Below are 25,847 nucleotides of genomic sequence, written 5' to 3'. Positions count from 1 at the left end.
ATTATAAGAAATATGATTTATTTATAATAATTTGTGTATTGTAGAATAAGTGGAGAAAGATACTCCCTACTTAATATGAGTTAGAATTTTAACCTTGGAATATTTAAGATTAATTGAGGAACATGCTTTTTCAATTTTTAATTAAAGGAATTTTTGCATTTTTATAGTCAAATATAATTCTAAGGACTTTTAAAATATATTGTTGGGGGGGGGGGTCATGGGGATTCAATTATTATTATTAGTTTCGAGGTTGAATTTATTTTGCATGTGAATATTGTACATTCTAAGATCATTCATTTTTTAATATAAATTGTTGAGTGTTTTTGTAAAAAAATGCAATTTTATTATTTTTTTTACTTTGACATATAATATTAAAGTAGTCTGCATACGTCTCTTCATATGGTTGAATATTGATTTCATTAATATACTGTCATTAACAGATTTATAATAATAAGGAATAATGCAACTAATTAAATATTCTATCTTTGTAAATTTGAAATATATTAATATTGTATGCAGTTGCAGATCCCGGGGGGGGGGAGGCCTAGGAACCTCGCTCTCCCCAGACCTCTTCGATATTCTTTTTACTTACAACAGATATTTTAAATTATGTGGTAATTTAATAATTATAATTGATTAGATAATATCTATTTTGGAAACCACTGGGAATGTTATTGCCATTATTGGAATGAAAACAGATAAAATTAAGATCAAAATAATCAACATAAATATCATAATAGTGTATATATGTTTCAGAAAGTCAGAAGTTTTTTTTTTAGAAGGCCCCCATTATTCACCAAACTTCAATTCTGGATTCGCCACTGATTGTATGTTGATGTAAACATTTTTGTTAATTATATCCTAATTTTTATGACACATTTTTTATTTTTTAGTCTTTTATGTTGTGTAATAAATGATCTGATATTTTTCTAAAAAAAAAAAAAACAAAATGAAATTGTGAACTATCATTTTGTAATCACAATATTGTGTTTTCATTTTAAATAACATTTTTATCTATAATACTATGATAATCTAACCCTATCCCTAAAAATATAACTAATATAATTTATTTTGCACCTTTAAATAATATAGTATTTTGTTAAATAAATCATGTTTAAAATACATAGTTATTGAATAATTTTATTAACAGGAAATATATTAATAAATTAACAAAATATAATGTATATTGCACTGAATAACTATTTAAGATACAAAAATATAAAAAAACTTATGATAAATTATAATTCTTATAGTTAATTGTTTTATTGAAATATAAAAGTTTTTAGATAGCTTTGGCACGTTTTGATCATACAATACTTTCCATGTTGTTATTGTCAGGTAATACACTTAAAGATTTTGGCATTTTACTGTTTTCTATGACAGGTAATGCACCATTCTCCATTAAATCTAAAATCATAAAAATGTACATCTATTTAGAATTAAATAGTATATTTTTTAGTTTTAGTTTATATCATAGGTATATAATAGGAGTAAGATATTGTTTATCAATTATATAAAATAATATTGTTATAAAAATAATATGTTGTCACTAATGTTTTAAAATGATATATTGGTAAATCAGCTTTATACTGCATTGCATTATATATGGACCGTCTAAAAAAAGTTTTATTATTTATTTCAAGTATAATTTTTGGAATTTTTAAAAGACAATAGTATTATACTAATTAGTTTAGGTAATTACTAATTAGTAATACGTACCCAGTAAATCATACACAACATTTGACTAGGTTTTATAAGTTTAAGCATGTGTCCACGGGGGCGGGGGGGGGGTATGCACTTGTTCCTTGCGAGATCAGGCATAACCACTTATACTACACAGACAATTTATTGAGTGGGTTGAATTCTATAATGGTAATGGTTAATATTGTACCCCCAGCGAAAAAGTTCTGGACACGCCTATGTTTATAAGTTATTAGATTTGGCTAGTATAAAATCAGTATTTATTATGGCCAATTAAATTAATATAGGAGCGAAGGTGATAATCATTTGCTTTTTTCAATCCCCATTATTTTATTAATTCCAATTTAAGTAATCTTCGTAAAGGTATTAAACGAATTAAAGTGCTGCTGATGATAAAATATATTTCACTTACTAGATAATGAAGGTGATGGGCCTTGGGAGTTACTAAACATTTTGGTGCTATATCCAGAATCATTGCATGGTATATCATCGTGACGTCGAGCTGTCAGATAGTCCAATCGCCATCGTAAGTTTGGGTCCATGACCGTGGTATCAATAGCACATTCTGTTCGAAACCGGTTCTCCAACTCACTATCGTTGTCGCTCACTTCTTCAGACACCTGCATAACACAAGTTTTCATATAGTGCTACCTATGTACCACTGTTTACTACAAGTTCATAAGAAGTTTCCGGTCAACTAATATCGATTATATGTAGACACGGTAATTTGTCATTTATTGAAATTGTACAGTTATTTTTCATTTAACACAAAATATGGTTATAATTTATTTTAACCTATTATTATTGTTTCAACCTAACTGTTAAATAAAACATAAACCATTTTATTTAAATTATAGATACGTATTACGTTTACGTAACTCAAAATAATTTTTTTTTTAGAATTGAAGTTGATTGATAAAAAAGTAAATTTAATTGTTATATATTTAAATTTAAACAAATCCATATAAATACATGATGATTGATGATATTAAATCTATTTTAAAAATCGAATAAAACAATTATCTTTTACTTTAAATAAAATAATAAATATAAATATATAATAAACATTCATACCTAATATAGCAGGGCAGTAGCATATCTCTATAAATGGGAGGGAAGTGCCAAAGAAAACATTAAATTCATATATTTAAATATATTAATTTACACAATAAATAGGTAAATTAATTTTATGAAAATAAGTATGTATTATCTGTTTTTTAACCAGTCTTATTGTAGTTGCCTTATTCTAATATAATTTGTTATAAAAACGTGTGTTATTTCCCTTACTATTAAATTTTTTCCCTGATTTATGTTTGTTAAAACTAAGTCATACAATTTTCTTATGATATTGTTGAAATGTTTACCTAAGTTAAATTTTAATTCTTATGAGGGCATAAAACGTGTGTTTTCGAGTTCCTAATAACATCTGGTAGTGTGAAGAACAATTATTGTGAAAGTGTTTTAATGTTCGATAAAAGATCTTTACAGCGTTGCATTGCTTCTATTGTAATCAGTAGCTCATTTTATCTCATTATCTGCTCTTCAATTGATTTGTCCACGGGTGTAATTCAGCACTTAAGTTGGATATTGTAAAAGGAAGATCATTTCGTATGTAAAAGTAGACGATACTGCCTATATTTATATATGTATTATATGTATTTATATGACAGTTACATAAAATTAGGCCTTGAAATGGCAATACTTGTTTAAACCTTTCGTCAAATCTATATATTGTTGGTATTATATAGTATATACCTCTCATCGTGTCCTTAAAGACCAAATATACGACTACAATAATATTGATAAAATTATAGATTGGCCAGTTGAAAAAATATACGTTAGATGTTAGATAACTACACAATAGTAATTTACACGAAAAATATATCTTTATCAAAATTATCTTCTGCTCTGATCTATATTTTTTAATATTCAGAAATTTATTTACTCTTTTTTTCCAACATTATAAAAATAATTTATACATTGAAATTTGTAAAATAAATATAATTATTGTTTACCTGTTGAAGTTTTTCATTTGATCGCTTCAGCTGTTTCTCAACGGAACACAATCTCCTATTAATATTATCCTCGGTACGACAAATCTGCCGTTTCAATTTTTTCGTATTATGGTCTAACCGAGCTTCTAATTCTTTGAAAAATGGCGCACAATAACATGTGTACCCTACTCCTACTGGTCCTTTTCTTATATTTCCAGCCAAGTCTAGATAATATTGTTCACCTGCATGTAATGGTTCTTCAGGCAAAGAGTTCAACTTTGGTTTCGGAAATTCCTTAGTATCCGGAAAATAATGGCAACCGTAAGGTGACCATTGTTTTTTAATACTCGTATCGGTTCGTTTTTTACTCTAAAACCATTATTATTATAAAATTAATTATATTTGTTTTGATTAATTGTATATAAATGCACATACGTCCTTTGAATCATTTTTCGTTTTTGAACTGCTACCTTTCTTTTTATAAGTGGGATTCTTTAAAATGTCTAAAATATCAGTCAAATTTTTACGTTCTGCTATATCTCTGGCAGTTTCATTTTGCTAAAATAAAATAAGGTTATACAATTATATTTAAAAATAATATTAAATTTGTTAATGACTTTTCCACATAACTATATAATATAATATTATTCAATTAGGTTACTGTAGAATTTAATGTTTTAAAATTATATATATACATGATATAAAAACATTGAATATAATATTTTAAACATTAGGTGGTATACAGTTTAATAATAACACTATAATAGTATGTGATTTACTGAACAAATAGGTACTGAATTAATATCATTAAATAATTATATGATGTTTCGCTTGAATGAACAAAAAAAAAATATATATACACAATAATAAATTACCTTATTTTTTAATGCAGTATTACACTTAGCTTGCAAAATTATTTTAGTTAATTTCTTTCTGGCCATAGCTGCGGCAATGTGCAATACCGTATCACCATTCTGTTCCACATTAAAAACAAATATTAATTTATTGACTTAAGACTTTTACTGTTTATAGTGTATTACAATCTACAATTTCAAGCGTGCATGTGTTTATTAAAAATAATAAATTTATACTAACTTTATTTTGTTCAGAAACTTTACATTGAGCACTTATTAATATTCTCAGTACTCCGGCATGTCCATACCTGGCGCTTGTGTGAAGCGGCGTATCACCATACTAAAACATTGCAAAGTAACAAAAATATTTACTATAGTAAAATCACATTTACATTTTTATAGGTAGTTTTAAACAATTAGATCTGGATTCATATATTTATTAATATAAATATACTTATAGTTATTATTTTATCTTTAGCCCTTTAGGTTTCAATTAAAAAACAATTTTAACTGTACGTTTTTAAATATCATTTTAAGAAACATAAATAATAGTGTACTAGATACTGTTCAAAAGTATTTTAAACATTATGTCAACAAAATCACACCCAGCGTACAGAATTAACACAGGCGTGTCTAAACTCATTTAACGGTTTTTTTATAATCTGCGAAACAAAAACATTCATTACGGTTATCAAAGCGTTTATAATGGTATACTATACTCTGAGGGGATAAGTGAAAATAGAAGACATTAACCGAGATACTTGAATCAATAATTGAGTTCCTGTTGGATTTGTTCCAGAAAATTGAAGTAGGTACTTACTACTAACAATGTACATATTTTTGTAGTCAACATATAATAATTGTATACATATTTAAATTATTTAAATTAAATGTATCATTGATTTGAAAAAAATAAATTGTTTGTCTTATAAAATTAATCAATACATAACGATTGTTGAATATTTTGAGCTAAACGACAATTGGCCGATCATTATAGTATGATATGCAGAACAAGTTCAAAAGGAAAATGGAAAAAGAAAACAAGAATATGATGCATTATGCTGTATATAGTATATAGATGCAAAGACTGGTGGAGGAGTATATACTCGGTTAAAATAATATGACATATTAACTAGAAGAACCGGTATGAGCTATGAAATCATTTAATTCCGGTTTATGGTATTATATAAAATATAAATCAAAAGCATAGAATCACGATCGTTCGAATATAATATAGGCGTATATTAATCGAAATGTATAAGCTAATGGCAACTGTACCTAACCCGCAGTGAGTATATCATCTTTATAAAGATGACCATTGTTACAAAACATGTACAGTATATTACAATCTAAGACAATAAGGCATACAAAGCCATAAACCACCATGCAGTTAAATCAAATATATAAAGAACACGCGCATAGGAATTATATAGAGAATAAAAAATAATTTTTACAATATTATAATGTAATTATTCATTTGCAATATTTATCTGTTTTTTATATTTATATAAATATGTGAATAAAGCCCGACTTTTTTTGACGAGCATACAAAATAAGTTTTAATATATTATTAACTTTGCATACGTTATTTTGGACATCCGGATCACAGCCGGCGAGTAGGAGTTCCCGGCAGCTTTGGTTGTGTCCGTTTTGGCAACACAAATGCAATGCAGACGATCCTCCATAATTTTTACGGTCCAAGTCGCTGCCGGAAGATGCGAGCAACGACACTGTTTTGCTATAACCTTTCCAGCTAGCCTCGTGTAGGGCCGTATTACCATGCTACATAAAATACAATAAACTATTAATACAATCAGCGTCATAACAAATATGAACTATTAATTATTATACAATAAAGGTATAGTACAGATACGTAACAATAAGTATTAAATTATATATTCAAGAATATTAGATATTAATTATTGACGAATGGTACGTGATTGGATTCTGAAAAATAACTATAAATATGTACATTCAAAAAAAAAACAAAATTTGTTAGAGATCGATTTTAAATTGTCCAAGAAAATTGTATTCCACTACAGATTTAATAAAATTATTATAAATATAATAGTTGTCTATGTCATTGTAAAACATGTAACACGAGTATAACATGTATGTATTGACTTGAGACTGATTTTTGTTTGGATCCCCTTCCTCAAAGTAGACATTAATGTCATATATTAAATTACTATGTTAGTGATTCACCTATAAAACCTATACCAAAATAAATATACATAAATACATATAAATGAGAGTAACACCACTAACACCCCAAAATTTTCTATCAAACTTTATTAAGCGTATAGCGCTCGTTCATGGATTTGTTTTTTTTTTTTTTTCTTAACTCATATAATATCTTTGCCGGCTTGTTGCTGTTAATTAATTACTGTGCCAGGACATACGAGTAAATAGAAATATATACTGTGCAAGTGCCATAACGCATGGCAGTAAAAATCCCGCAAATAATATGGAGTTAAGCAAAGTTTCTCTCCCCACCTTCCGCTAATACAAATACCTCAACTTAAGCTCACCAGGTTGTCGTGCAGGTTGACGTTGGCGTCGTGTCGCAACAGTAGTCGGAGCACATCCAGGTGGCCTTCAGCCGCCGCGATTTGTACGGCCGAATAACCAACCGCGTCCTGGGCGTTGGCATCCACAGATCCAGTGGCCAACAGTTCGGCGATCGAGCCACTGTCGCCTGTCGACGCGGCGTAATGCAGGGCCGTTCGGCCATCGTCTAGCATCGGTTCCTTAACCGGGTTCAGATCCACCATTCCAAGATTTTGGCATTATCTGCAGAACAACGGAACACGGTGTGATTAATTAGTAATTAGTATCCCTTTTCTTCATATAGGTTTATTCTAAAATACAAAAAGAAGAGTTTATATAAAGGGAGATTGGAAATTTATAGATAAGTTTTTTCATATATAAATAGTTTTTATTCGGTCATTTAATAGTGGCATATTTGAAAACTGTGTAATATTATATTGTAATGTTATTTTCAAATAATTTATTAGTTTTACTTTTTAACTAAATGGCTTAATTTTATTTTGAATTATGAATGTATATTTGAATCATTTATCTGTTATTCTCTCATAATATATATCCTGACCTTATACAGTCATACTAGAATCGTATAGCTATAATTCGACTAAAATAAAAGTATTTTAGTTTGATACAGAATCTGACATAAGTCTCGTAAACAAGTTAAATATTATTAAGGTCAAACAATTGTTAATGCTAATCTTATATCTAATTAAAGTTATTGTTGTATTTAAAATTAATATTCATTATTTAGAAAGATTCTAGTTATTAAAATTTAAGATATTAACTTTAAATTAAAATTATATACTTAAACACTATGACTATACACTGTAATATATATTTGTTGTCATAGGCGCCGACTTTTATATATTAAAGCGGGGGCAACCTCCTTTTCCTCTATTAAGCGAAAAAAAATTCTGAAGTATATTGGATTTTGCTGATCAAGAGGAGTAATTACCGGATTTTCCGGTAACCCTCTTTTAATTCTTCTCTAGGGTGTAAAATGAAATATTATGCATGTATGTTATTTTAATTTTATATAATAAAATCAATTCCGTCTCTACATTCCGGGAAAAATTGAAATAACAGATGTATTTTTAGACCAATTATAAAACCAAATAATAGTGAGCGATCTATAGTGTTTATAATCATTATCAATGATCATATTATTTAGGTAATATACAAATATACAGTCGTCGATGTTCTGTCGTTCTGATGAATATTTTCATGTCATAATCTGGTATTTTAACCAAATAGTTATTGTTGTACACAACGGGGGCGAAATAATACTTTTGCCCTCATTAAATCAATGCACGAAGGCGATCGCCCCCTTTGAGTCGGCGCCTAGGTTTGTTGTATATATAGATACACAACTACACAAGATTACAAAAGTATGAGACTTGCATATTTATTTTAAGCTACGTTACGCTAGAGAATTTCTTAGTAAGTTACAAACTAAGTAAATGTAGTTGTACTTTGTTACAAAATCTTGAGAAAGTTTCTTACAAAAGTTCCAAATTTGAAGTCCATGACGTGACGTAGATGAATATTCATGTAGGTATACTTTAATTATATTTATAAAACAATATAGTTGGTCGATCACGAAGGTTGCCAATTATCATAACAATATATTATAACAAGTATAAGTATGACGTACTAAAATTAATGTTATTTAGAATGATTATGATGCATAATAAAGAATAACATATACCTAATAAATTATTATTTATATTAATATAATATGTTATATTATCGATTAACTACTAAACATTCTGTGTATAAAAGTATTCGACGGTTTAATGGATTGTAAACACTTGATATAATTTTAGTTGAAAGAGCATCAGTATTTAACCAGTGAATACCGAAAATACCAGGGGGCGGTAACCTACAGTCGATGAGTGAAAGCATCACGCGCGTATATGTGACATGAATGTAGATTGCTATATGACAAAGATGTTTATTTTTATTTTAATAATATTTACTCGTTATAATTAATTTAAATTAATGAATCAGCTTTAATTATTTTATAGACAACATTATTATTTTACTTATTAATTTTATGACATGCATAAATAAGTGATACTTAAATATTTAATAGTGTCTATTTCTATATATAGGTAGTAATAAATAAATATATTTCGACCTTTCGTTATAAATTATAATAGTAATAATGCTTAATATAGTTATATGTTTTGAAAACCATTATCATTTATTGTTTAATACGAATTACTTATATCCTATTAGTAGCCAGTTGGCCCAGTTGCAAACCTGCTCTATGGATGGAGGATAAGATGTCATCTCCCATGGTTTGTATGATAAATTATTTAAGTAAGTTACATTGAGAAAAATATGTTATATATTACATTTTTAGATTCAGAGCGGAGCGATAAATGTATTGAATTTACAATGATGTGTGTTTTTATTTTTCAATCTGACATCACCTTTGTGCAGTGGCGTGCTAACGAGAGGAGATCAGGGTGTGAAAAAAAAAATTAGGGTCTATGACAAATCAAAAATGAATATCCCCCTTTCAAAAATGCTGAGCATGCGCCACTGCCTTTGAGGAAAGTAAAAGTGTTTCAATTTTCAAAAATGATGGTGGTTTCTGGTGGCAAAGATTATCTAGTTGGTACTTTAGGTAGCTAAAAGTAAAAAAACCTAGCACTTATTTTTATAAACGGTAAAAAAATTTTTTTACGCAAAATTAGATTTTTGAAAAAATTGATTTTATCTTTTTGGATGTAACTTTTTTTTATATAGTGAATCGATTGCGCATTACTTCCACAAGATTAGGTATAACTCAAAAAGAAATAGGTAAACGTAAATACTAAATACTTTTATTTTTTTAATTTTTACTTTACTCTAATTTTCACAAAATGTCAATATTACATATTACATACATATTATTGAATAAATTTAAAAATTCTGTTAAAAAAATTAAAATTAAAATACATATTATAAAAATTATTACATATTAATAAAAAATAATAAAAGATGTATGATGTTTTTATTATTTATGAAAAACATTTGTAATTTTGGTTTGTTTTGAGTTATAAATAATATAAACTAATATTCCGAAAATATATTTCTTCTACTCATATTACAATAACGATAATTGCGAAAAATGTGAAATGCGATAAAATGTATTGTACATACACACATTATAAAGTATGAATCGAAACCAGAAATAACCCCCAAAAAAATGTAATTTTTGAAAACCAATCTATTTCTAAATTTTAACCAAAAATGTTTATTTTTTACCATTTTTTTTTACGAAATTTGAGTCTTATAATCAAATTTTTTATAATATATTTGGATACATCCAGACGATTTTGAGTCTAATAAGTGATTAGACCTTATATCCGTAAGTCTTATAAGCGGCATCCACTGTATTAACATTTAAAATTAAAATGTTTAAAAATATTTTAACTTTTTTTAAGCTTTTTATGTGTATGACAAATGTTTAATTCTTTTTCTTATAATTGTTGACGAAATTCGTCAAAAACGAAAAATTTGCTAACTTATTTGTAAATTTTTAATTAGAAATTCATGAAAACTTTTCTTTTTATATCTAACTATCTATTATAAGTTATGAAAATTAAATACATGATTCATTATAAATCATAAGTAGTTCTTACTGAAACCATAAAATCTTATAAAAATAAATATATAAAGTTAATAATTTTTTATAGATATTTTAAATTAAAATTTGGTCAAAATTACTTATTTAAAGATAAATAATTATGTTAATATTATTTTATTATGGTTTTAAGACATTACTCGTGGAAACTTGAAACTTTTACGTGTACCTATTATTATATATTTTACTATAGGCAATTACATTTCTGATTTCTTTTAAGATATTATTATCTATTTATATACTATATTACTATGAATCTATTTTTGCTGTTTTACGGTAGCTATTTACATTAAAATATTATTAAATTTAGAGTTATATAAATTAATATAATATGTTATAAATTTATTTTATTATAATAATAAGGTACTACTAATTTATAATAAATGCATATTTTCAGAAAAAATTGTGTTAACCTATTATAATACTTAAAGTTAAATAAATGATTTAAATAGCTATTTCAAAAAACATATTAAAATAGTCATTTAGTATTGCATTTTAGTCATTTAATTTAATATTTGATTTTATGTTGTGTATTTATTTATTTTTATTTAATTTAATTTAATTTTATAAACATATTTATTATTGGACCCCACCGAGAGGACTGATATATATATATAGGACCAAAATTCAGGACAGGCCTGGTTACATTCAGTATTTAGTGTGCTTATATATAAATAAAATAATTCTTGTTTTTAATTTTAAAATGCATATTCTGGGTAGGTACCTACAATTAAGGGTTAAAAATCAGGGTAGGTCCGGGCCTACCAGGCATGCCCGCTGGACACGCCTCTACGGCTACGAAGACTTAAGTGAAATCATTGATTAAATACAATATTTAATCAATGGTGAAATGGATTAGAGCTACTATATATAAATAAACAGGAATTTAGGAAATCATTGAATGATATTATCATCAGAAAAATAAACAGATGAAAATTAAATTTTGTATATTAATTACAATTTATGTTTCGTTTCTCATTAAATAATTATCTTTAGGTATTATACTTGACAAATTATTATAACATAATTTTATGTTGAAATTATATTAATACTTTAAAAAATTATGTATTTTTTTTAAATATAAACGTCTGTGATTTTTATTTCTAATATTTATAAGTATCATGCTTTTTATAATATACATATTATTAAAATGAAATATTATTTTAGTTATTAATACGCCATATATTGAATATTTTATTATAATGATTTGTGAAGGCAGAGTTATAGAAATAGTTCAGGGATGAAAAAATATTTGTCTACATTATATTTAGGTACGTCTGTACTGTTAATAGATGTAGGCGATGTAAAAAAAGTCATAACAATGAAATATAATTAAAATAATGTATGTCATCTGTATCTCAATATAATATAATAAAAAATATGATGAGGCTAATACAACAATACAATTATGGATTACACTTAAATTTGAATCTCTATGCTTGCTTAATTGTGTTATAATTTATACATGTAATAGAACTAATAACATTTAAAAGCTTATTTCAGATTTTGTGTCAAGCAAAATTATATATTCTACTATTCTAGTGCACCTATTTGTAAAAGATAATTGAAAATTGAATCAAATTTCAAACGTTAGTGGGCCATTATACCTCAATGTGATAATAAGACTTTCAACTATATAATAACAAACTGTATTGTAAACTACTCTATATAGTCCTAGTTCGATTCAGTGTTTCTCTATAATACACTGATGACTGACGGAAAATATCGCATTTGTACATCCCTAAACACTGCAGTTTATACAGTAGGAAATTGTTTAATTATTTACTTTTAATTTATTTGAATTAGCCTTGGGAACAGATAAATGTTATATATAAGGTAGTACTGTAGTAGTCATTGGGTTCCTAATTCGTTTTGTATTCAATTAATAACTGGTAAGTATGCTACACACAGTATAACAATATAGTAATAATAGCGGTGCCCAAACTGTGAGGTGCAAGAATATAGCAGGGGAGGCACGAGGTAAATATTGATATTTTTAGATCAACAAATTTCGACAGTTACAGTATTATTTTAAGCATTGGTTCAAACTTAATGTTGAAAATGAAATGCGAATGCCAGTAACAACGTTGATGCCTAATTTTGAAGAATTAATAAACGGGAAACATTAAACATTATTCATATTAAATTTTTCATTATATCGTTTTTTTTTAAATAATTTTTGTTATACTAAATAATATGTATAGCTGGATTTTTGTCATAAAACTAAAAATATTTAAATATTTAAATAATATGAAATCGTAATTTTTTTATTCGTGGGAAGCGCGATTATTTATTATTATTTTTAGAGATGCGTGAACAAAAAAGTTTAAGAACCGTTGGTATATAGGGTATTCGGGACTCGGGCGTTAGTTATATCTATAGGTACTCCGGTGTACACGCCTGACGGAGATTATAATATTATACTAATACGATCTATATGATGTATCTTATATTTGTATAAAATGTATACTATTTATGATTTATAGTTCAACTTTGCCATTCTGATTATGTTTAAATTTCTCTTTTTTCAATATTTATATAAATATATTTCATATAGCCATATATAATGTATAGGTATCTATTAGTTATTACTCATATGCGAACGTCCTATACTTCTGTATAACTTCTCAATATACAAAAAAAGTAAAATTTCAATTCATGAATAATTGTAATTATGATTTGTTTATAGATAAATTACGTAGAAACGAGGTACCTATAAAATGACCACTGAATTATGAATTATAGGTATCTATTAAATGCTACAGTATTATATGTAAATATATACTTCATTTATAAGTATAAATACTTATACTTTTAATTTAAATAATATTTTACATTCAATATTATAAATAACTAAATAAAAGGAATAATTTAAAGGAGTCGTATATACATAAATATAAATAACACTAAATTCTATGCATATAACTATGTATTATTACTTGGAATACATACAAGAAAAAACAATATCTATGTTGAAATGTATAAAATATTAAATTGTACATTTTCTCATATTATGTATATACATTTACATAATATTGGATTTACGTTTTTATATTCTCTTTTCAATTTTATTTTTTCATAAGTTATATTACTCATTGTATAATATAATAATTTTACTATTGTCAATTTTTGTTTCAATTAGAATTAATAATAGATAAACTTTAAATCATACAAATATTGTACTTAATTTCATGTTATTTATTGTAATAAATTGCAATAAGAAATTTTTTCTTCTAGATTTAACATAACCAAACATCCGTATTTATTTTATTTTCTCGAGAAACCACTACAATTCATGTTATATACTCTCATTTCAAACCCGTGACTCGTCAAGCATAATGTTATATCGCGTTTCCTGTTGAAAAATCCATCTGGAACGAACACACGTACCGAACTTGAACAATTTCTTTTGAATTGAATTGTACTAATTACCAAATCAAATCATTTTATTAAGAAATATAGATATAAATATAAACTGTCAAACCGATAAATGTGACGAGCAAAATGAATGTCAAACCGATAAATGCGTGAGCAATTTGATTAACTATACCTATAATATAGGTAACTACCATTTGTGCGTTTGAGTTTATATTTATTCTTCGTTCCATTATACTCACGTGTGTAAACAATAATACTTTTTACGGTTCTTAGCGGATTCAAAATATCCATGGGTGGACGGCAAATGTTTTTATTGTATTGTACATATTTATGAACTATATGTACCTATGTACTTATATGCGCACGGTTGATGTAGCGTGACAAATTGTAGATGGCATTCATGTCTCGTTGTTTGTACATTTTATTCTTTCTATGTATCCAGGGCACACGGCATATTTTTAAATTACATAACGGATATGCAGATGATGTGTACCTATTCGGGGGATCGTAGGTTTAATAATTGTGTGTAAAATATAATGAGAAAAAAATCACACAATCATTTTCTATGCAAATAGTGGATGCGACGTGCGTTTGCGTGAATTTATTTGTTCTTTTTTTACAAGGTAAAAAAATCGTACCTAAGTATAACTACCAAATATTTATTATCGGGAAAAAAATTAATCGAATTTACGATAGATTAACGCTAGTGACTGGCAAATTCGATTAGTATGTTTAAAAGAAGAACGTGATCAATAATAAATTTGGACACGCATGTATAAATACCAACGTTATTATCACAACTAGCGCACGTTTTTTTAGATAGGTATTTTAGTTGGGTACCTATAGGCTATAATGCTTTTGCAATAAACCATGATATATACCTTCATTGATCTTATTATAATATTATAAACCTATATATATATATATATATGTATATAATATAATAAGGAACACCTATACTAATACTATATACCTGTATTATACACCTATTAGTCATATTCTGTTTAAATTTGACTAACAATAATATATTGTACATTCCTACAATAAATATCTATTGTATCAATATGCAAATTTTACCATAATGTAAATCCATATGAATAGGTTTATGTTTTATTATCTGTAATTTATAATAACTATGATATAACAGATACGTAAAGTTTATGCGCGTCTTATAAAATGTAAAAGTAAAAACTATAGAAATAAAAAACTATGAATAATCATTTGAAAATAAATTCAAACGAGGAAGTTTGTTTTTATACTTTTTTTAAATATTAATTATCAACATTGATTTATGTATATTATATAATTTATATTAATCTTAAAAAATATTATGTTTATTATTATGGTTTAAGGTTTAAGTATAATAATTTACATTATAACTGTATAATTTAACAAGCTTACTGTGAAATAATAATAAAAATAATAATACAATATAGTAATAAAAATGCGCGAAAATAAAAAAATAACGTTCATATAATTTAGTTGTCAGTGTCTACAAACAACTGTTGTAAAAATTTAAATTGACATAGAAATACATTTTACCTAGATACTTATAAAAAAGTATTATATTATCCGATATGAATATGTGATGTCTAAATAATAATGGGGACTTATTTATTATCTCGACATCGCCGCATACCAACATGTTTTTACGGTATCTTCCTAGTTACTTCTAAACTATGTAAGTATGTTTTTATGTATATTATGTGCATGTACTCATAATACTAAATATAGTTATTTTTTTAAATTATTATTTTAACTATTAAAAATGAAATTTGTGACTTGACTATATATTTTATAATGTACATTGTACACACCTAAAACAATTAAACATGTTTTTATGCACTAAAACACATGTGAATATAAAAATATTAAAAATGCGTTCTTATTAGTTATTTACAAGGAAAATGAGGCTGTGAAGTCAAGGAATGGACTCTATTACAGGTGAAAACATTATGATACTATATTTGATTAATAGTGTGTTAAAATTAAATGAATGGCTTAGGTCTTATGGAAATTAACATACTTGGACTTAAACAGTGTCTGGAGTCTCAACTTCTTAAGTGGACTATTTTATTCATTTTCAGTTTTTCTCAGTCATTAAATACTAAAATATAATGATATGAACTTAATATCAGTATTAAAGAGTATAATTTACTTAAAAGTATATTTACTTATTTCTTTATTGTCAGTTAAAATCATTTATCACAATAATATATTAAAACTATTTTTAAGTAAACGATGAAAGTCATTGGGAGGTTTTATTAATTTGTATTATATTTACGGTTTATGATGTATCTACAATACCTATATAGTATATGGCTATATCGCTTAATGGTGTATATGTATAATACATTGTTTTGTTTTAACTATTTTACACATAAAAAACTTAACTGTTACAAATCTCTAAATTACATCTATAATAATTATCATCTTATCAAAAAACAACTATACAGCATTCTATCATAAAATGAATATAAAATAAGTGTATCTATTATTAGGTAAATAAAACAAGTATTTAATACATTTATTTTAATTTTACCATAAATTAATGGTATAATATACCTACTTTTTGATGATATTTAAGAAAATTATCAATAAACAGTAACTACTAACTAAAATAATGTGTCGTGAAATCAAGGTTATAAGAGAAACAATCCAGCCATCTATATAGGTTATGCCTATTTTAAATAACAGATAGTAATGATAGTATTATAATAATACTATCAATGGATATCTCATTACAATACAAATATATATGTATATAATATTAAAGCATTAGTTACACATTATATGATTAAGTATAACCATAGGCGCCACCAGGAATTTTATCAGGGGGGTGCATCGTGCAAGTAGGTATACGCTAATTTCTAAATAATGCTTATATACGTAATAATAATAATAATAATAATAATAGTTAAATACGTAATATAATATAATATAATGTAGATAATTATGCAAAATAAAATAGTTTCAATACCATTCAATTGTTTTAATTTAATTTTTTGTAAAGCCAAGGGAGCAAGTGCACTCCCTTGCACCCCTCTCGCAGCGCCCATAAGTATAACCAATTATCTCTTTAAATATGAGAAATAATTAATGTAATTATACGTCTAATACGACTCGCGATAGACGAACAACATTGGGTAAATAAATGTAAATTGATGCTGAAAAGAAAGCGATCGGCAATCGACAGAAACTATGGCGAGCTGATGCAATTTTGAATAACAATATCAGGTCATCGGGATGTGGGGAATGTGAAGTTATAATGTGAACGTAGGTGGATATCGTCGGTCATCGGCGTGTTTAATAAAAAGAAACGTACCAAGTTTGTTTGCTTATAGATTTTCCTTAATGATATAAATATATTCAAACAGTACGTGTGTGTTATTATTACAAATTCACGTACAATTGAAATGTTATTAATTTTAATATTATACTACTATAACGCGATAACATTTTGTAATTTTTTATGAAATATTTATAATAGCCATTGTAAAATCATTTTTTTAAACCATAATCCATACCTATATATTATTGTGTATCTGCAGCTTGGAAAAATTGATCACTATATTACTATCAAACTATGGTAATTTCGATTATAAAATAAACCACAGAACTTAACGATTTGATAGAAACTGGTTACGGACTTAAAATAAAGTTTTAGAAATAATGAGACTTGTAGAAAATTGTCTAGTCATGAAGTCCCTTAGGCTTAGATTAACGAGTGGGAGAGAATAGATAATCGTATACCTAGCCATATAGTTAGTACCTAAGTATTGTGAAATGTGAATTTTAAAATGTATTAGCAAGGATTAAAGAAAAATATATTATAAAATATGTATACGTATAAGGCGTAACGATTGGTAAATTTCATTTACGGTAATTTCGACATAATGGAAATATTAACCACTCACTAAAATATTATTAAAAGAAAATTAATGAATAATAATATGTAGTAAATATATATTAAGTACATTAATGTACTTAGAATATACAACACACATATGGACATACGTCTATGGATAATGTAAATGCTGTGTATAAGTATAACATAATTTCTCGCTCAATTTCTCTAATATTTGAATGCTGTTATGGAAATTGGAAATGTGTTATACTATATATATATGTGATACGTTTATACCTATATATTCTATATAATATTATGTATTGTACATTTGTATGTATACGGTATAACTATGTATAATGTTATGTACTCCGTTTCTATTTTCCCAGGACGCCTAAACATTATATTGTATCGAAGGCGTTTGACTGGCGGAACAGATGAGCAAAATGATAACATTTAACACTATATTGTATAGTAAGTTGTTGTACAGTTATTAATTTTCTCGCAAAATCCGCTATAACATACCTAACCATTATCTGCGTTCATCACAACGAGTAATGACATAAGGCAATAATGATTTTATATTATTTTATTTTATATTGTGTTTGAAAAAACACGACTTTCTCATTATTCAGCAATATAATATATTGCCTATGTGCTCGAAATTGGAATAATCATACCCAGTCAAACAATTGGAAATGCGTTAAAATACTTTATGAAGAGAAAGATTCTTTATTTTTTTTTAACGAGAACAATAGCTATATTTTCGTATTTCGTGTTACCGTTTAAGTATTTTAGGTGAGATTATAAGCGATTGAAACTCGAAAGTCACCGCAGGGCGTTGTACATATACGCGCAATTTGAACATCAATGGTAAAATAAATTTACGTGATCAGAGAGTTGACAGAAACGTGTAATAGAATATTTTATATTATTTTTTTTTACTACGATCAAAATTAAAGCTCATCATAATTCAAATACAAAAATATTTAAGAAATGTCTCATACTTAATACAAGATAAGTTAATATAAGTTACAACACTACAGTGATTTTTTTTTAAGAGTATTGAGATGACAATGAATAATGATAATAGTTTGTAAAAAAAAAAATATAAAAATATATATCATATTATCTATTTATATGCGTAAACATGCATCGTTCTTACTTTTTTATTTTATTAAATATGTAGCTTGTAGTAAAAAATAATGTATACGTACACACTCGTGGGTTAGATATATTTTAAATGATGCATTAAATAATGTAACATAAACGATAACTAATAGTACCTATATTACACACATTATACTTATATGTATTAGTATTATGCTACACATTGGGTGTCAGACTCATAATTTTAATAATTTCGTATACTATTATACATAATATACTAAATAATTAGTATATACTCGTTTCTACATGTATATGTGAGTCCATCTGTACCAATCAGTTATCATACAGATACAGATAATAATTGTATCAAAAAAAACAACTTGGGTGGTATAAGATGTTTCATAATGCAACTAAAATAATCATGTAGGTATCTTCTAAATAAAAACAAAAAGTATTATTATTACGTTAAATAGTAAAGTATTAAATTATAATTTAATTTTAGTTTTTAATTTAAAAATGAATTATAGAATGAATTATCATATAGGTATCTATATAAATATAATTGCTAACGTAGTTTAATTTTAATAATGACAAACATAGTGATGGTAACATTGGTAACATAATAAATGTCTTATTTATAACTTCGATGTACTTTTTTTATTTGATATTAAAACAATTATAATTCATAACTAATAAAAACTATTTACAAAAATGTATTAGTGTATGAATACTTTTATATAATTTTGTATTATTAAATTTAAAGTAGAATAAAAATAAATAAACTGTAAAAAATGAAATTTTAAATATACTTTAGCGTGTATAAGATATATATGTCTTAATATACTCTTATACACGCAAAAGTATAATTAGAAATTATTCAAGTACATATTTTCAGTAGGGTAATCATGAGCCCATTGAGAGCCATAAGCTACGAGACACACATTTAATTTGTCATACAGGAGGAGTATTGTATACGTTGATTTTATTTAATAAATTATAGCCATTATAGGTATATCTATAATTATCTAATTAGTGCTTATTGTGATGTCTAAGTCTTTCGTCCCATTTTGCTTATAAAGCCCAAGATTTATTCAATTGAGCTTAGTTAGGTAAGCAGACACTACATAGAATATTAATAAAATTGTTATACTTGAAATGGAAAGATTTTTAAGAAGACTGCATGTGCAATGTGCATGTAATAAAAATAATTTTATTTATGCGGGACATTTAAATCACCAGCACCTCAGTTATTAACTCAAATTTATACATTGCACAGTTATTTCGTAGGAATAATGATACCATTGGTAATTATTGCTATAAAAGTAATTTATTATTACTTTTTAGTATATAATTATTAACAAATCATATTAAATTTACTTTTAAGACTTATGCATTGCGACCGAAGAAAAATACATCAATTTATTCAAGAATTTTTAAAATAATAAAAGATGCTGCTGTACAAAAAATACTTAGTATTTAGCCCAAATACATTTCAAATTGACTTTGAAATTGGCATGATTGTTTCTATTAGAGAAACTTTTTGCTATGACACATTTTTAAAAGGGTGTTAAATCCGCGATTTTTCAAACAATGTTTGATGAATGTTTATATAATTTTACTGAATATTTAAAATGATAAAATAAAATAAATATTTTTTAAAAAAAAATGAAACAAAATTATATTTTATTATGATTTATTTCGGCGAGATAGTATTCGGAGAAATGGGTCTAAATCATCTAGGTTTATGACTATGTTTTATAAATATGCTAGAGTAATGTTTAATTATAATATTACAATAAAAAAAACATTAATTGTGTGTCATATTATGAATTTAAAATGATTCACATGTATAATATATAATAATAATAGTTAGGTATATTACAGACTTAAATACTGTGGTGTATATATATATAATATATAATACTATACTATACTGTACTTTAGTATTTAAGTCTGTAGAAGTGTTTAATAAAATTTACAACTAAATCAATAAAATCATACAACATATTACTCTATGATAAGGTACATGCATTGTACCTACATGTAAAAAATAAACGTTTTAATTTCAGTATATTTATTTATTTTTGGATTTAAAGCATCAATAAAAATATATATATATATAAAATATATTTGCATTATTTTATATTTAAAAAATACCTAATTTATAAATACAAGTATAACAATATATAAAATGTATACGTGAATTTGATATTATTATTCATTATTATTATACAATAATTAAATTAATTAACAATTAGCGACACTAATTATAGTATTTATCCAAGACATTTAACATAATTAAAAATATAATTGTAATTTATCTATTTTTCTAATGTTTAACCTAACCTTCTGATCCTAATTTATATAGGTCTTTCTATCGATTAGTAATTATATGTTTATTAATGTTACTCGAATGATAATATTAAATGGCTTTTAAATTTAATATGACTAATAAATAATAAATAATTACTCATTTGCTTGACCAAATTAATTTTTATGCTTTAGAGTTTAGAGTTAAGAGTTTACCAGTTAACAAAATCAATTAGTAAAAGCCTGAAATTCGGATTTCGCCGGCAGTAGTATGTAAATTTTATATTTTACTGATTAAACCAAAATTTTCCCAATATTCGTACTTTTACCATAGTATAAAATATAAATATGTGAATAAGAACATTGGCGCCAAGAGATTGATCTGACGCCACACGACGCCCATACGAAACGAATCCATGATAGGGATACAGCTTGGTTATATTCTGTGACTTGGTCTAGGTTGTTAAGTATAGGCATTATAACGATTGTTATTGGAAGAATTGATTAACAGTATTGAAAAGTATAGATGGGAAACTAACGGTCTCCTATAATATACATCGCACCGATACGGGCAAAAAATAATAATTATTAAGACGAAAAAAACGTGGGATTTGATGCAACATAAACTATAATTATTTAATAGTTTATTACTATAATATAACATAGATACATATTATCGAACTTAACGTTTTAAAAACAGTTTTAAGTTTTGAACAATAAAAGAAATATAAATATTTAATGAGTGAAAACTAGATAATTCTCAAGCTGTAATTCATATTATATACTATATTATAGGTACTATACATAATTTAAAATTTAAAACTTAAACAATAAGAACGAGGTTTTAATCAATTATTGTTGTTTGTACAACGTGTATAAAAAATTGATAAAACAATAGCTCTTAGTTGTTTCAAATATCATAGTATTTACTTTAGGTGAGTAATTATTTAAACTGCGATGATTAAACATTTTAAATTTTGTCAATTATGTTGTTACATATTTATACAAGACATGCATGACCTTATTATTAGCTACGTTTATAATCATTAAAAATAACATTTAATTTAAAAACTAGTTTTTTAAATAATAAGTCTGCATGCAGTTTCAATCATGTTGTTTTACTTCTTTAGGTCAACCTTATTTCATTATATACACCTCTTCAGAATTTGTTTAATAACAAGAAAATTACATTGCACTTATAATTGCTATGAACGAGAACAATCTTTTCGTATAAGGTCAAACTTAGAAGAAACTATATAATCAAGTACCTAAGTATAATTTTATCGATAAATCAAATATGAACACACAATATAACTTCTTTGTTGAAATTTCGGTTGAAATATGAGTTAATATCAAAAATCATGTGTAAAAACAAAAATAAATTATTATTTTAATTTCATTTAATTTTTATTCTAAAGTACTACGTTAATTGAACTATTTCAGGTATTCAGACTATTCAGTACCATTGAATGTTAAGCAATTAAAATAAATTATAAAATATTTAACTATATATATACACACTTACACACATTGGGACCGAATATTTCTAAAAAATTAACATCCTATATGAAATCAAGTTACAGAAATATATATATATATAAATGTCATCAAATACAATATTGTATATATCTATTATAATAAATAAACAACGAAACAATTCCATTTTGAATTTAAACTACCATATTAAAATACTAGTTTTTGAGAATTAAGTTATATACCTGTCGTAGCTAGTGTCATTATTGAAAAAATATCTGTAATTCAATACATTTTATTTACCTGTGTATTGCCTATATCGTATAAAATATATTTAATATGACACATCTGTGTAAAATATATATAGTATTCGATTTTGTTGAAACCAATACCGTTGTTAGTATTCTGCAGGCATTATAGTGTTACATATTATGCCCATCATATTCAGTTTAATATTATACTGATTATACCTACATTTATTCCACATACCTATATAGTGCATAATCAAACGCTTTGTTCTTTTTTTAATTATTATGGACTCTCTGTGTTAAAATGCACTATTATACATCATATTTACATAACCGTTAGGTATCATATTGTTTTACTATTTTTAGAAAGTACGCGGCATAAATGAAAAGATTTCGTCGTGGATCGACGTGCGCGTGCGATGGATTAACGTGCGGTGTATTCACATTCAAATTATATTAGGTATATATTATAATGATACGCGGACTTTCGACAGAAAACGAGAAACTTGTGTGTAGCGGGCGGATACAATACTATAAGATAATACATGTCAAACGATAGTCGTATGAGTGCAACGCACCTACCTGTTGGAGAAAAATCCAAATGCGTGGTGCACACACGTCGGTTCGGCGGCGGCAGCGTCGTCGGCGTCAGAAATCCGGAGGTCGACGAAATAAGGACGACGGATTGGCATAGTATATTAGGTACACCACGAAATCACATATTTCCGATGTTGCGATGTACGACGCGTACTTACTATTATGTGTTTATAATATGTAGCCGGCGGATTTGGCGGGCGCGATACACTTTTCGAAACGAGAAAATCGCGACGATGGCTTGTCGTTATGATATTAAACGATATATTATCGTGGCGATCACTTCGAGACAATAACACAGACCGCGAGTAAAACGCGCGATTTTTACAACGGACACGCAAACGGTAGGCGCAATATTGTTTTTGCTGTTATTGTTATTGTCGGCGTATTACGATGATCGGGCGACGGTAGGACCAAGGTAAACCATATAGGTACACTGGCTGATTACCGAGTAATAAAAACTACAGCGACGATGTGTGTACACAACAACTGCGGTGCGACAGACTCGCAGCGATGACCATCATCATGGTCCGGTACGGTCGTATCGAGGTCTAAAGAGACGGTTACGTGCGTGGTGCGCTGGAGTGTGGCGTACGTATATGACTGCCGAGTGGCACTGGAACTGCTGAACAGGAATGAGTATAATAATAATAATAATAATATATGATGTATTATACTGTATTATACGAGTGTATAATAGTGGCGATGGTATATACCCGTTGTGGTGCATACGCGTACAGGTGCCGACTGCCGGTGCCGGTGTTGGCGTCTGGGAGAGTGATTAGAGGGGGGGGAGGAAACAGGTAAAAAGATAATAATAACATAAAGAATTTCGGTGAGGGGACGACGCCGTCGCCGTACACCGCCGCCCGTACGTTCCAGCAGTGCCGCGCAGATACGCTGCTGCCGCACGTCCTGTCGAGTCGTCGCCGCGAGATCGACGGGAGGTACATAACATATATAATATTAATATAAACTATAAAATATACAACAATAATCGCCAATGCCCCGGTTTAATGCCGCCGTACGTACAATAAATACATATATTATTATATATATACGTGCGGTTGAACTGGTTATATGCGTGCGTTTTTTTTTTTAACGTGATGCGGGCGATTATTAAAAAAAATGATTTTAATTGATACGTTAAGGTTTATTATAACAATCATTAAATCGAGGAAAATGATATGTTTAATATTAATAATATTGTAATACATATATACTTATATATTATACATTATATGTGTAGGTACTAGCATTGATTATAAATACTAGTATTTATAATCAATGGTACTAGCCACTAGGTACACATATCTATAAGAGGATAGGTATACGTATTATAGTCGCCAAGACGCCAAAGAATGAAAACCGTATAAGCTTGAACTGCTGCTGCATTATATCAAGCGTCCGTATTAAAAAAAAACCAGGACCTGTATAGGTTTTGAGTGTACTTCGTCATTGGACATTGAGTTCAATATATATACCTATTAATTATTATATCATTGCACACAAACAATGGTCCTTTTATAAAGATACGTTGTCAGTTTTGTACATAGCTAAAGCTTACAATAAATTATAGTCTAAATATTTTCAAAATTTCATTGTGTATAAAAATTAATAATGTATCATCTATATTCTATACAGACTATACGTAATGGCGTGATGGAGTTACGAGTCCTACGATTAATATTTTTTTTAATTACAGCATTAATCAAAAATAACTAAAATCATTATTTTAATTTAAACTTCCGTTTATATCAAAATTTGAACTTCAATCGTTCGTAGAAAATCTAGGTAAATGTTTTCACACTATTTTTTTTTAATTTCAGTTGCTGAAAAAATCTTAGGAGGAAACTTGTATTAAATTTTAAAACCATACCTAATTACTAGTAACTTTATTTAAAAATAAATAATTACTTAACTATTAATTTTAGATGATAGATAAATTTTATTTATTTAGTTACTAGATACCTTAGAATTCTTCTTATCTACTTATTTAACGAGAGAAAAAAAAACAAAACATTTTTTGAAAGTAATCGAAATCGTATTTATATTGAGGACTAACCGGATACTATTATTATATTTATGGGACATTTACAGTTTAAGAAATTAATTTAGAAACGTAAATATGAATAACAACAATTTTATTAGGAA

General features: G+C 26.6%; 1 protein-coding gene across 2 annotated transcripts; it reads right to left on the bottom strand.

The window, feature by feature from the left end:
- Positions 1 to 1,191: 1,191 nt before the first annotated feature.
- Positions 1,192 to 24,422, bottom strand: LOC113560595 (ankyrin repeat domain-containing protein 6-like). Of its 2 annotated transcripts, none has more exons than XM_026966572.1 (9): positions 23,678 to 24,422; positions 7,081 to 7,342; positions 6,134 to 6,331; positions 4,791 to 4,889; positions 4,571 to 4,669; positions 4,131 to 4,253; positions 3,717 to 4,064; positions 2,114 to 2,321; positions 1,192 to 1,407 (listed from the first exon to the last, which is right to left on the bottom strand). In XM_026966572.1, exons 2-9 carry the CDS (start codon positions 7,321 to 7,323, stop codon positions 1,307 to 1,309), a joined length of 1,419 nt encoding a protein of 472 aa, XP_026822373.1. In that variant the 5' UTR covers positions 7,324 to 7,342; positions 23,678 to 24,422; the 3' UTR covers positions 1,192 to 1,306. The 2 variants fall into 2 exon arrangements, with proteins under 2 accessions (XP_026822373.1, XP_026822372.1); XM_026966571.1 differs by having other exon boundaries at positions 23,682 to 24,421.
- Between the last annotated feature and the right edge of the window lie 1,425 nt (positions 24,423 to 25,847).

This window comes from Rhopalosiphum maidis, chromosome 4 (assembly GCF_003676215.2).
Source record: "Rhopalosiphum maidis isolate BTI-1 chromosome 4, ASM367621v3, whole genome shotgun sequence".
In the NCBI taxonomy this organism is placed as follows: Eukaryota; Metazoa; Arthropoda; class Insecta; order Hemiptera; family Aphididae; genus Rhopalosiphum; species Rhopalosiphum maidis.
The sequence above is the reverse complement of the archived record's forward strand: the minus strand, read 5'-3'. Positions and strand labels throughout refer to the sequence as shown.

Excerpts from the sequence above, each read along its gene's own strand:
- LOC113560595 (XM_026966572.1), bottom strand. The coding sequence starts at position 7,323 with ATGGTGGATCTGAACCCGGTTAAGGAACCGATGCTAGACGATGGCCGA. Across the intron at positions 4,890-6,133 it reads ATCCGGATGTCCAAAATAAC|TATGGTGATACGCCGCTTCA; the intron begins GTATGCAAAGTT and ends GCAATGTTTTAG. Across the intron at positions 4,065-4,130 it reads CGAAAAATGATTCAAAGGAC|AGTAAAAAACGAACCGATAC; the intron begins GTATGTGCATTT and ends TAATGGTTTTAG.